At 50.5% G+C, this 12531-nt stretch overlaps 2 protein-coding genes across 4 annotated transcripts in view; one reads left to right on the plus strand and one right to left on the minus strand.

The window, feature by feature from the left end:
- CAMKK1 (calcium/calmodulin dependent protein kinase kinase 1) overlaps nt 1-5799 on the plus strand; it is a 92961-nt gene extending 87162 nt beyond the window's left edge. For all 3 annotated transcript variants that reach the window (XM_027734381.2, XM_027734383.2, XM_027734382.2), the window contains exon 16: nt 932-5799. In XM_027734381.2, coding sequence (XP_027590182.1) covers nt 932-1004 — 73 coding nt within the window. In that variant the 3' untranslated portion in view covers nt 1005-5799. The remainder of the gene's footprint in view (nt 1-931) is intronic.
- Nucleotides 5800-9933: 4134 nt separating this feature from the next.
- MIS12 (MIS12 kinetochore complex component) lies at nt 9934-12313 on the minus strand. Its single transcript, XM_027734387.2, has one exon. It carries the CDS (start codon nt 12130-12132, stop codon nt 11500-11502), a length of 633 nt encoding a protein of 210 aa, XP_027590188.2. The 5' UTR covers nt 12133-12313; the 3' UTR covers nt 9934-11499.
- Nucleotides 12314-12531: the final 218 nt, after the last annotated feature.

A 12531-nucleotide genomic window follows, 5' to 3' on the forward strand; every position in this document is an offset into this window, starting at 1 on the left:
CTGGGAGACACAAATTCTTAGAGTATCAAGACCTCCTTGATGTTGTGGATATCTTCATGATGGAAAAATGGGGTTTTAGGTGAAGGCATCAGCCTGCCATTGGTCACTGCTGTGGGATGTTGTGGGTGGCCCCTGGAGATGTCCCCTTTTCTCCATCCAGTCCAGAGCAGTGACAGTTTTCTCTGGTCAAATCTTGGCTATGGGCTGTCTGTGGATGGCTGGGCTGGGTGGAGATGTTGCTCCTCAAGGATGCCCCAGAGTGCAGGTACAGCTCAAGCCTTCTACGTGAGAAAACATCAGAAATTAGGAATAGGAGGAAAAGGCCAAAGGTATCATGGTGAATGTGCAATGCAAGTAAGTTACTTTGGTTATTAATTCTATGCCTGCTGCTCTCAGAATTTGGGTACTGCTGTTTTGGGGACCAGACAAACTCACAGAGGCTGAAATCACACAGTTTTTGTGTAGGAGAAACTGAGCTCTGGTGGAAACACTTAGTTTTATTTCCATTTACAGCGGGGCTTTGGAGAAGCAGTTATGGGATGAAGCCATCCCTCTGATCCTTGTAAAAAAATCAGATTAAAGGAAAGCAAGCCAGAACTCTCCAAATACAAACTGGATAATTTGAAAACATTGCTGCTGGTCTGCAGGACTTTCCCCAAGAACCAGATACCTCCTTGTGATGCTGCAGCTGGAGGAGGGCATTCAGGGGAGTGCAAAGCTCAGTTTTTGGGGTGCAGAGACCAAGCAAGCGTCCAGCCACAAGCTGCACATCACTGCAGGGATATTGCTGAGGCGTTTTTGCGGCACCAGCACAACAGGCTGGTTCATTGCTGTTCCCTCTTAATATTGATATTGCTGACTTGGGTTGAACAAAACACCCCCTGCCTTGCTCTGTGCCTATAATCTCTTTGTTCCTTTGCCACTCCTGTAGCAAACAAGGGAGCAGAGAAGGAGCCAGGGACCCGGAGCTGCCCGACGTGTGTGAAGACGAAGCCACGTCCTGAGGCCGCCCGGCCGGTCACGCACGTGCTGCTGCTGTTGTGCCCATCGTGGTGTTGTGTAGCACCATCGCCCTCATCACCCCCTCTGGGGCCTGCAAAGCAAAAAAAAAACACCACCAAACAAAAGCCACCAAAATGGGACCCACCCAGAAAACCAGGCAGGAGGAGCAGAGCAGCCAGAAGGAGCAGAGCGAGCCCTCGGGCGAGGTGTCCGTGCCCTCCTCCGTGTGTGCCTTGCTCTCCACTTGTGCTTCACCCCTGGGCTCTGTCCTTGGGTGTCTTGGCTGAGGAATGTGGGTTTATTTGTAACGTTTTCTCAGGGGTCCTTCACCCCAGAGGCTTTTTCCTTGCGTTTTTTGCGTTCTCTTGTTTCAAGCATCAGGAGGGAAAACGACGTCGGAGCCAGGCTTTGTGTCAGAGGGCAACTGTTTTGTTGAATGCACGAGTAAAGCACCTCTGTGTGTCAGGACACAGTCCTGCTCCTGGTGTGGAGCTGGTGGCAGAATTTGGGTATCAGCTAAATGAGGATGAGATCTTGCTTTTAGAGGGAACACTCTCCCTCCCTATGCCTTTCTTTCTCTTTTTTTCCCCCCTTCTCCTCTTGCCCCTCAGTTTTGCACAGTGTCAGTCCCACTTGCTTCAGTCAGGGCAGTGTTGTGAAATGGCAGTTACGCCATGCAGTGAGCCTTGGAATGTCACAGAGCTCTGGAGCACGGGGATATGCTGCTACATGGAACAGCTCAGTGCACCAGGGACACCTGCTAGCCAAGGCTGCTCTTCCCAAAGAGCTGGGAATGCCCCCTGTGAGCTGCACCCAGTCCTGCACCCATGGACCTTGTTCTCAAGCTGAAAAGAGCTGCAGGTTTTGGGTTTATTTTATTTCATTCATTTCCCTCACTCATCTCCTAGCTTGTGTACCTGATGCTTTTAAACTTCAATTTCCTGAAAACCACCCAAACTGGGAGAGCTCCCCAGGATGGAAAATGTTGGTGGAGGGTTTTTAGACTAAGGAAAGCTACAGAACACAAGATCACAACTTGATCTTTTGATTTATTTTTTTAAGGCTTTCATTTTTAATTTTATTTTAAGACTGTAATTTTTATGCATGTGCTGATGCTGCTATTTTATCCATAGATTGCTTCTAAACTTGGTATTAGAAGCTTCATCTCTACAGTTTGACAACAGGTGAGAGATTGCACTTAAAAAGGAAATGCAGCCATTTCCATGGCTCTTGACTGAATAGACTTGTGTGGATAATCTGGAATTCCACTCTTGCATTCAGAGAGTAAAAACCAGTGACATCAATTCATCAGAGTATATGTCATTATTTTCCCTCGAGCTTGGGGACCTTATGGGGTCTGAACATGCCCTTGGGAAGCCAGTGGGATTGGAATCTTATTTTATAGCACTTAAATAAAGGAGAGGATTACATCTGGTTCCTACACAAGCATCTTACTGTCTTTTTTTTTTTTAGATTTAATCCTGAGGACTTTGTTCCTTAATTTTTTGTGCAAGGAGATACCTGTACAAGGGTTGTTGGTAGTGACTGGTGTATACTGGTGTTCCTCTTCTGTTTACTGCGATCTATCTTGGTGGTTCCCAATGTTTTCATAGCTGGGCTTTGCTGCCAGTGCCTTCTGCCTGTCCCCAGCCTGTCACCTCCCCTTGCTCATCCTCAGCCAGCTCGGTGGGATGCCCAGCAGTCACATCTCACCTGTAAATATTGGCAAACTGGGAAATAATATTGCATCTAATGGATTTCACTGAGGAGACCTTTAATATTTAAAGCTGGCAATGGTGTTGGATCCTGGAAAGGTTACTGCTGTGGGCCTGAGCTCTGCACTGCTGCATCCAGGTGCTAAACCCTGCCTGTTTGTGTGTCTGCCTGTGCTCAGCATCCTCCAAGGGACCCTGGTCCTGCACCAGCTGATCCATCCCCCTGGGACACTGGACCTTTTGCTGGGATCCTGCTGCCTTGTACTGAAGATTTAAGTACCCAGAGACAGGGAGTGAAAGTGGAGATGGGGACTCAGCAGGTCTGAGGGCACAGGGGGCTCTGCAGATGGGAAAGACTGGCCAGGGGGAGGCTCTGGGTACAACCTGGGCTGTGCTGGGGTGCCACCAGCTCCTGCTGCACACCAGGGGCCAAGCTGGACAAACTGTCTTCCAGTTTGGGGGGGGAAAAAGGACTTTCTCCAGCTGGTGTCCCCAGGGCAGGGCCAGGGAGTGGCTCTGGGACAAGGTCACATCTCAGGAAGGCACCTTACCCCTGAGGGAGTACTGATCAGCCTTATCCCTGTGCGATTCTGAGGTCTAAGCAATACTTGGGTTGTGCTCAAAGAGTTCTAGGAATGCAGACATGGGGTTAGTTCTTGTATTTTTAATATGTGGTAAGAATAATTTGCTAATCCAGGCAGCTGGGGTTATTTTAGTGATGTCCAAGGGGTGGGAGCTGGCAGGGCAAGGCTGCAGGAGGGCTGTTCTCAGCCTCAGTTAATGCAACCAAACAAATTTATAATTTACAAATTAACTCCATGTCGTGTTCCTTTAGTGGTAGCTAAAGCATCACTTCAGTTTTGGAGGGGAATGGATGTTTTTTTTATCATTATCCCAAAATGTACTTTGAAATATTTGCCCTTTCAGCTGAAAGAAATCCTTCCGGAGCTGTTCCCACAGGTCCAGGAAGCAGCCAGAGTTGTACAGCTGAAAACTTGCATGAAATGAGATGGAAAAGGTGCCCTGGCAGCAAGAGAAACACTCAGAGAGGCAAAAATAGGCTCTGCTTCTCACTCAGCTGTAATGAAATCCTTGTTTGGGTGTGTGTGAGAGCAGCTTGGAGCACTGCTGGTCCTGCTCTGAAGAAAGGAAGAGGCTGAAGAGAGTGTTTATTTGAAAATAAACAACTCTGGCAAGGCAGCACTTTTAGCTGTTGAGGAAAAGGATCCTCCTTAGCTGGATGGGTAAATATTTGTCTGCTTCTGTCTGTGATTGAGGGGATGGGGTTCAGTGTGGGCTCCAAGAAGCAAGAAGAGCTGGTGTGGGCACGTTCTGATGCTTTTGTGTGTGCTCTGTATTTTTCCCTTCCAAATCCTCACTTGCCTGTGCTGTTCCTGGAGCACCAGGATGGTCTGAACTGTGTTTGCTGGGCTCTGAGTCCCAGGGAGGGCTCTTCTTTCCCCCAGCACAATAGCACCTTTGGCTCTGTCAGCTTTTCCAGCTTGGGAATGCTGAGGGACTTTGAAGGGAATTTCTCTTTTGGGGGAAATACAGGAGGTAGATTTCTTTGTCTTGCTCAACTAATAGCTCTAGGCCTTCACTTTGGGGGGTAGTGCTAAGCAAAAATCCTGGCCTAGTCTCCCCTGTCTGGCAAGGAGGAGTTCTCAGTCCATGTCTTTAACCCTTTGGGCAGGAATGTGTTGCTATGAAGGTCACACTTGCAAGTAAATGAGGTTTTCAGCATCAGGGCTGGTGGTGGGAAGGCAAACTTTGTGTCCAGCTGCATCCAAAGGGAGCCCAGCAGGGGACAGTGGAGCTGCTCCACCCAAAACAAATTGTGGCTCAACAAAACAACTCCCAGGATGGGATTTAATTCCTTATTTATTGCCAGACTTGCAAGGAGGAGCCAGTGGGGGAAATTTTGTGTTCCTTCAGCACAGCTCTGTGTCCTGAGGGCATCACAGCTCTGCCACAGGGGCCAGGGGAGGATTCCTCCATCTATGCTGTGTGGCTGGGAGCTCGTTTGCTCTCTCCAGCTCTGTGCTTTCCCTGCCCAAAACCACCAGGAGCTTTGTCCCACCAGTCCAGGAGCTTTGTCCCACAGGATCATTTATGGTCTTGGACACCTTCATCCATGATTCCAGGTGCAGAGCCCCCACCTCCAGTGCTTTGGGAGCTGCTCTGTGTTACTGTTCTGCCACAAGCAAAGCTGGTCCTGGTTTGGGATGGGTGATCCCAGCTCTGTGTGGGATGGCACTGGCAGGGGAGGCAGGATCCTTTCTGCCCCCGGGGGATGGGGATCTCAGTCAGCGTAAGAACTTTTCCAGAGGCAGGAGAGCTGTGCTGGGGGATCCTGCTGGGAGCACCACTGTGTCCAGTGTCCAGCAGGGAGACTGGAAAGCAGATAGTGGAGGTTTTGTGTGTAAATATAACTTAGTTTGGGTGCCAAACTTCCCTGCTTTACCAGGGCACATTTCCAGTGGAGTTTGCTGAGCACAGCAGTGGAAGGGATTCCTTTCTGGCCCAGAGCCTCCCACAGAAGATCACGCTCTGCTCAAGTCCCTCCCAAGCTGAATTAACCTGGATTATCCCATGACCCTGTTGCTCTGAATGCAGCCTTCCATAGGATGAGGGAAGGAAAGCAGCTGGACAGTTGCTGCCTTTCTCCTCCCCTTCCTGAAGAAAAGCCATGTACTCTCAGAGCTGCTGCTCACAGACGCCCAGGCCCTCAGTCAGTAACCACAAGCCATCAATCAAAGCTTTCCAAAAAACCATGTAAATTCAAGAAAAAAATAGATTGCAACTTCTGAGGGTGTCATTCAGATCCTCTGTGCCGTATTTTTGCTGCTGTTTCCAGTTTCTTGGCCTGTTCTAATTTAAGTCTCTTGTTCCACTCGGTGTTGGATCTCTGACCCTGTGTGTGCTCTGCTATGACTCAAGCATGATGTAAATGCACTCAGAACTGTAACAGCACGTGGCTGTTACACTGTAAATATGTACCATGAAGAGAGAGGCTATTTTTTGCATGCTTTTGTACTGTAGAACTGAGGAGAAAATGACAATAAAGTCCACAGAGATGACACTGGGTGTAAGTGCAGTTCCTGAAGTGGGGCTGGGTGATCCTCTCGTGTTCTCCAGGAGAGCTGGAGAGGGACTTGGGACAAGGGATGGAGTGACAGGACAAGGGGGAATGGCTTCCCACTGCCAGAGGGCAGGGTTAGTTGGGATATTGGGAAGAAATTCTTCCCTGTGAGGGTGGTGAGACCCCGGCACAGGTTGCCCAGAGAAAACTCTGGCTACCCCATCCCTGGAGATGTTGAGGCCAGATTGGACAGGGCTTGGAGCAATCTGGGCTAGTGGAAGGTGTCCCTGCTCATGGCAGGGGGTGGAACAAGATGGGCTTTAAGGTCCCTTCCCACCCAAACCATGCTGGGATTGTGTGTTCTGCCCAAACACACAGTGATCCCAATAACTGTTGGTGCCAAACCCACCTGTTAATTGGTGGCTGTACAAATTGCTGGCAACCACCACCACAAAAGGCAGGAAAACAGCTCCCTAAGAGGGACCAGCAGAGGCTCAGGTGGGAAATGGGGACATCGAGGGCACCTTACTGAACAAGCATTTCCCTGGGTTAATGCTGGTTTTTCCCACTCCAGGTGGATCCATACCCCACTATTTTGTCAGGGAGGAAATAAAATACTGAAGGTATCTAATTGCTGGTTCCCCAGGGATGCAGTGTCCTGGTGGGGTCACATCACTGCCACCACTGCACATCCAGCCCCGAGACACAGTCAGTGACATGCCCCACAGGGCCACTTAATGCCCCCTGAGGTTTATGGTCATTTAGGATCTTGCTGGGGACTCGATTTGGGATTGGATCCAGCCAGGTAAGTGGCTTGGAAGCCGCTCCCCCCTCATTTTCATGCAAATCAAAATGGATTTCTTGAGCAGTAAATTATAATTTCGTGCTTATTATAATATTCATTAAGAGCTGCCATCTGCTGTAGCATTATACCAAATACTAATTATTGGAAATTAAGGTGACAGGAGGGAATAATACCCTGAATTGTGGAAGTGGGAGTAATAAGAGCCCAGGAGGAATAAGCAGGCAAAGCAGTGGGAGAATTTCCTTTCAGGTGGGAAAGCAGAGGTAATAAAATCCCCAGCAGCAGGGGAGCTGGAGGCACAGCTGCCTGGGCAAGGGGCACACAGGGGGTGTGGGTGCAGGGGAGCTGCTGGGGTCCAAAGTGTTCAGTTTTGGGGCAGGATCCATCTAAGGAAATGACCTCCAAAGGCTCCATCTTACCTTGATGTTATTCCTCTAATTTTTTGCTTAGTTTATTATGATTTTTTTTCCCCCTCTTCAGGCTGAAATTAAATTTCCTACAATGATTTCGTAGCAGCCCTGGTCTAGTGGAAGGTGTCCCTGCCCATGGCAGGGAGATTGGAGTGGATGATCTTTGAGGTCCCTTCCAAGCCAAACCCAACTGCAGCGTGGGTAGGATGAGTGCAGGGCAGGAGGAATGGCCAGGGAAGCAGCCAAAGCCATACAGGGCTGTGTGAGGGACATAATTTTTCCTGTCCCCAGCAAAGGGGAATCATAAACTTCACCCTTTATTGTTTTCCATGCTGCTCTACATCTAGCACAGCTGCCTCCAAGGCTTCCCTCCAGCAGAACCCCTTTAATCCCATTCCCTCTTTCCTGTGGCTCAATTAGGGGGAAAAAAATTAATCTTATTTATGAAAGTGATTCCTTTGTTGCCAAACATTTCCATGTTTCTTTTCTTTTCTTCTCCTTGAGCAGGAAAAAGCACTTACAGTGTTCTTCTCTAAAGCAGTTTCCAGGGAGGTCCAGCAAGCAGGGCCAGGAGCCATCAGCAGCCAAGCCCCCACCGAGTTTCTTCGCTTGAGTAAATCACTGTTTTGCCACTAATGGGAGCTGAATGCCCATTTTCTGTGCCCCATTTATTTTATTGCCAGCTCTGGGGTGCAGGGGGAGGCGGCCCCGGGGGCAGCTCTCCGGAAATCCCAACCGGGGCACTTGGTGTGTTCCCTCCCCCCCGATTTCACGGTGTGTGATGTGCAAACACATTAGGGACCCGCTGCTGCTCTCACCAGCTGGGATAACTCCCAGCACCCAGCTGTCTCTGCCTCCCTGCCTGTCCGTCTCTATTAGTTTTTATTTGGAGGTTCCACGTGGTTATTCAGGAGGGGAGATGCTCTTGCTCAGTCTGTGCCAGCCAAAATCCCCGTGAAAGAAAAATTTTTTGGAATAACGGGGTTTTTTTCCCATCATTATAATGAAAAATTATCGTTTTCCCCCATCCTGTTGGTCACTCCAGCCCTGCTGTGGGGTGAGGATGGGAATGGGAGCCCCTGGGATGGCAAAGGCAGGAGCTGACCCACTGCCAGCTTGAGGTGAAGCAATTAAAGTGTGTGGCTGCCACCAGCATTTCCTGCCTGTAATTAAAGCTTTTAATGAGGAGGCATATGGTAACCCCCCCCTCCCCCAGCCCCAGGCTGGCGTTTTGCCAGGTGTGGGTTCATTAACGGCTGCTAATTACACCATCACTCAGTGTCTAAGTCAAGGAGGGCTGCATTGCCCAGCCCTGAGTGCTCCAACGGGCTGTGAAAGCTGCCAGAAACATTCTTGATTTTATTCTTCTTTTTCCCCCTTATACTGAGTACTGAATCCCAGGGGTCTGCAGGGCATTTTGGGGACACCACCACCCCTGGGACACAGTGCTGGCTCCTTCCCTGCAAATCCAGCTGCAAATGCTTTTATTCCTTGGAGTGGGTTGTGCTGGAAGCCTGATAGTCCCCGTAGCCACTGGGGCTCAAAGCTGTTCCCCATCCAAAGGTGGATCCAGCTGCCAGGACGTGCCCAGCCCCATGGAGTTTTGGGGCTCCTGCATGTCCCTGGATCAGGACTGTGTTTTATCCTGGTAGGAAAACCAGTGGCTTCCTTCCCCTCAGACCCCAGCTCTGCTAAGGGGGTTTCCTTGGACGAAGAGCCCAACAATGAGGCTGTTTCCCCTGCAAATGGCTCTTGGTAACGTTTTAACAACAGCTGGTCGTGTTTCTTACCTCGGGTGTTACAAAGCACCTCATTCCCAGCCTGGGGCTCTGAATCTTCCCGCTCCGCACAAGCACGGAGAGAAAAGGAGCATTAAAATCATCCAGGTGGAAGTTCTCCCCTTCCTTTCCAAGCCAGTCCCAGGTCCTGCTCCTGCAACAACCCGGTGCCAGCTGTCCCTGCTGCCACTGATGGGATGTGTGCCATGGGCACTGCTGCTCCAACACTCTGGATCTGCCTCTGGAGGGATGGGAGCCTGTGGAGAGCGGGACAACGGCGGACAGGGAGGCCACTGAGGATGGATCCGAGGTATGTGGGGCTGCTCAGAGAGGTCTGAACCTTGAGGGACACCAAAAACACATGGATGCGATTTGGGGTTGGAAATGCCTCACCACTCCCATGGGAAATGTGGATGTGGCACTTGGGGACATGGTCAGTGGTGGCCATGGCAGCGCTGGTCGGACTCAGTGATCCCAGAGGGTTTTTCCAGCCCCAGCAATTCTGTGGTTCCACAAGCCTGCTGCCTGAGGGTGGTGGGTCCTGGCCAAAGGTGCCTCCAGCACCGCTCCAGGAGCATCAGGATATAATTTATTGTGAAATATTTAATTGTGGTGACCGGAGTGACGGGAGCACACGTGGCAGGACATCACTTCTGGGAGCAGGTAGGAAGGGGCATTCCCAGGAGGGTGAGAGGCTGGTGTGGGTGGATTTCCACAGCAGGAGGGTGGGATGTTCCATATCAGATTTAGTTTTTGTCATATTTCCCTGTTTGATCATACAGAGGCAAACCAAAATCCCAGGGGTCAGGTGGTGGGTGCAGTCAGGCACAGCCCAGCACAACCATCATGCCCAGTCCTCCCCTCTCCCCCACCCTTCCAGCTGGGAGGAATGGGCTGGGAAGGACCCTGGCACGGTGGGAGCTGCTGGGTCAGGAGAGGAGAAAAGAGTGAAAATGGAAATAATTCCTCTTGTAAAGGAAAATACAGCGTTGGGGGGTATGAACTCAGTAGGATCCAGCTTCCTGCAAACACGTGGGCGGTCACTCCTGGCAGGAAACACCCAGGAAAAGTGTCTCCTGTTAATTAAGGATAAAAACACTGATTCCTCTGAGGAGACACGATAATTGTTGGTGTCCAGGAAAGTTATACAGCGAGGGAAAAACAGACCAAGCCTTTGTGGAGCCGAGCCCTGGGCCAGGCTGCTGGTGCCCTCTGCTGCCAAGTGAGATCTTCTGCATGTTCCTCTGCCCACTTTAGCGTTAAATGAAACAATATCTACATATTTGCAGTCAACTTACAGACAGCAGCTTTTTGATTTTGCAACAAAACTGATGGTAATGGTGGAAAAAGACACAATTTTTGCAGCGAGATTCTCTACAGTGGATGTTGCATTAATCACATTTTTCTACTCTTCAGGTTAGGGAACACTGGGTAACTTTGAAGTCATTAAGTTGTTTTCTAAAAAAAGCAAGTCAATTTTAACCTTATCCCCTATTTTTTTCCTCCCCTGAACAATAATTTCCACACACACCAACATTCCTGCAGAGGTCTGGAGCTCAAGATCAGACATTAATTCCCTCTGTGAGGATTTGAGGAGTGGCTGCTGAGTCATTTTTTATTGCATGAACTCACAAGTCTCCAGTCCCACACCAAGGCAATAATGGTTCAAGACACTGGTTTTATCCAGCTGAGGTCTTCAGAAGTCAGGGAAGAAAGAATTCCAAAGTGTATTTTATGCCTTTAATACGTTTTTTTTATTGCAGTCACTCCAAAACGATTCACAAGTTTATTGCCTTTTAAACCTCTATGCTAATAAAGTAGAAATTAATATTGATATGATGATAAGATTAAACAGGAGATAAAAACCTGCTGTGGAAGGATGCACAGACTGTCAGGGAGTTTGAATTATGTACAGAGAGAACAAGCTTCGTTAAGGGAGTTCAAAGAACTCCAGCTCATCAGTCTTCACAACAATTTCACAGGAAAATTTGATTAAACATGAACATAAAGACCTCAGCTATTCAGTAGAAAAAGGACACTGGGCAACAAAAATAAAAACAAACCAACAAAATATATCTGCAAAGCAACATAAGCTCAAGTAGGTGCTCATTTCCTCCAGTGGCTTCCCTGGAGGGAAACACAAGTTCCCTCTCTGCAAGCACACGTGGAGTGGTGAGGAACCCTGAGATTCCAGAACCTGGGCTGAAATTCTGCTTGCTGCCAACAGATCTCATCAGAGCCTTGTCAACAGCATCCCTGTGTTGTTCTCCTCCAGGCACTTCCTACTTGTTGGCTTTTCAAACACAGGGAAAGGCACCACAGCCAGTGCCAGGCAACTCCTTGGGGAGCTGGAAAAGTCCTCATGTGCTCATGACACCATCACCTGCACTGCCATCAGACTGGAAACCCAGCGAAACATTCCTGCAAGTCTCAATGAGACTGTTTTTTATAATCCTTAAAATAGGCACGTGCTGTGTTGTGTTCAAAGGTAACGTTCAATGGCCAGGAAGACACCTTCACATCCAGGTCATGCAACCCAAAATTTATTCCAGATCACCAATCTGAGTTACATTTTACAGGATTTCTTCCCTAGGGAGTTCAACTTTTAGTCCAGATCCTGGCAGGATGAGAGGAGTGAGGGAAAGACAAGCCTCTACCATTTAAGCAAGCTCTCTAAACGACTTCTGCTGCCTTTCCAGCCTTTCCATTACAATAACTGCTCATGCTGCTCCATGTTTTTGCTCTTCTCCTTGACGTCTTTCAGCGCATCCTGCAGCTTCTTAGAGTTCTGCGTCAGGAAGGCCAGGCTCTCCTTGAAGTTGCCGATCCCGTGCTCCCTGCAGATGTTCTCAAGCCCATCAAAGCACTGCAAGATCTTCTCCAGCTCTGCCGTGACAGCCTTCTGCTCCTCCAGCTCGGCCCTCAGAGCCTCCCCCGCGGCCGCCTCGGCCCTGCACTGCTGCTGCAGCTGCTGCAGCTCCTCCTGCAGCGCCTGGAATTCCTCCTTGCCGTAGGGATACTGCTCGTGCACCCTGTCCTCGGGCAGCAGCACGTTCCTGGGGATGTTCAGCACCAGCCGCAGCAGCATCATTTCCATCCTGGCGAAGAGTTCGTTGAAGCGGTCCTTCATGAAGAACAGGAACTTATGGGTGCATTTCCGGATCTCCGAAGGGCTGATCTGGCAGCCGGGGATCGCGTCCAGCTTCTTGAGGATCACGCTCTCCATCACCGATATCGTATCGAACAGGTAGTCCTGGAAGGCGATGTAGAGGCGCAGCATGCACGTCTGGGGGGTGAACCCGAAGAATTGCGCCTCGTAGGCCATGGGATCCACCGACATGGCTGAGGGGAGCCGGGAACCGCAGGGCGCTACCGGGGCAGAGGGGGCCGCGGACCGAGCGCGGTGTGGAGCCCGAGGCTGTGCCCGATCGCCGGTGCCCGGTGTGGGGTAGGGTCCTGGTGCCCGATCCCGGTGTCCCGTGTGGTGCCCGGTGCCCGATCCCGATCCCAACGGTGCCGCCTCCGCCATTTCCCGCCTCGTTCAAACTCCCCCCTCAGGGCGCCCCCGCCCCCAGCCAATCAGCGCCCGCGCGAGCACTGGCACCGCCCAATCACCGAGCGCTCCGTCCCTCACCGGGCGGGCAAAGCGCGGCGCCAATGAGGGCGCGGAGCGGTGGGCGGGCTCTGGCGGCTCAACCAATAGAAACGCGGAACAGCGCTAGGGCGCCGCGTCTAGGCC

The sequence above is a fragment of the Pipra filicauda genome, unplaced genomic scaffold, assembly GCF_003945595.2.
Source record: "Pipra filicauda isolate LSUMZ 115617 unplaced genomic scaffold, ASM394559v2 scaffold71_size5581439_pilon, whole genome shotgun sequence".
Lineage (NCBI taxonomy): Eukaryota > Metazoa > Chordata > Aves > Passeriformes > Pipridae > Pipra > Pipra filicauda.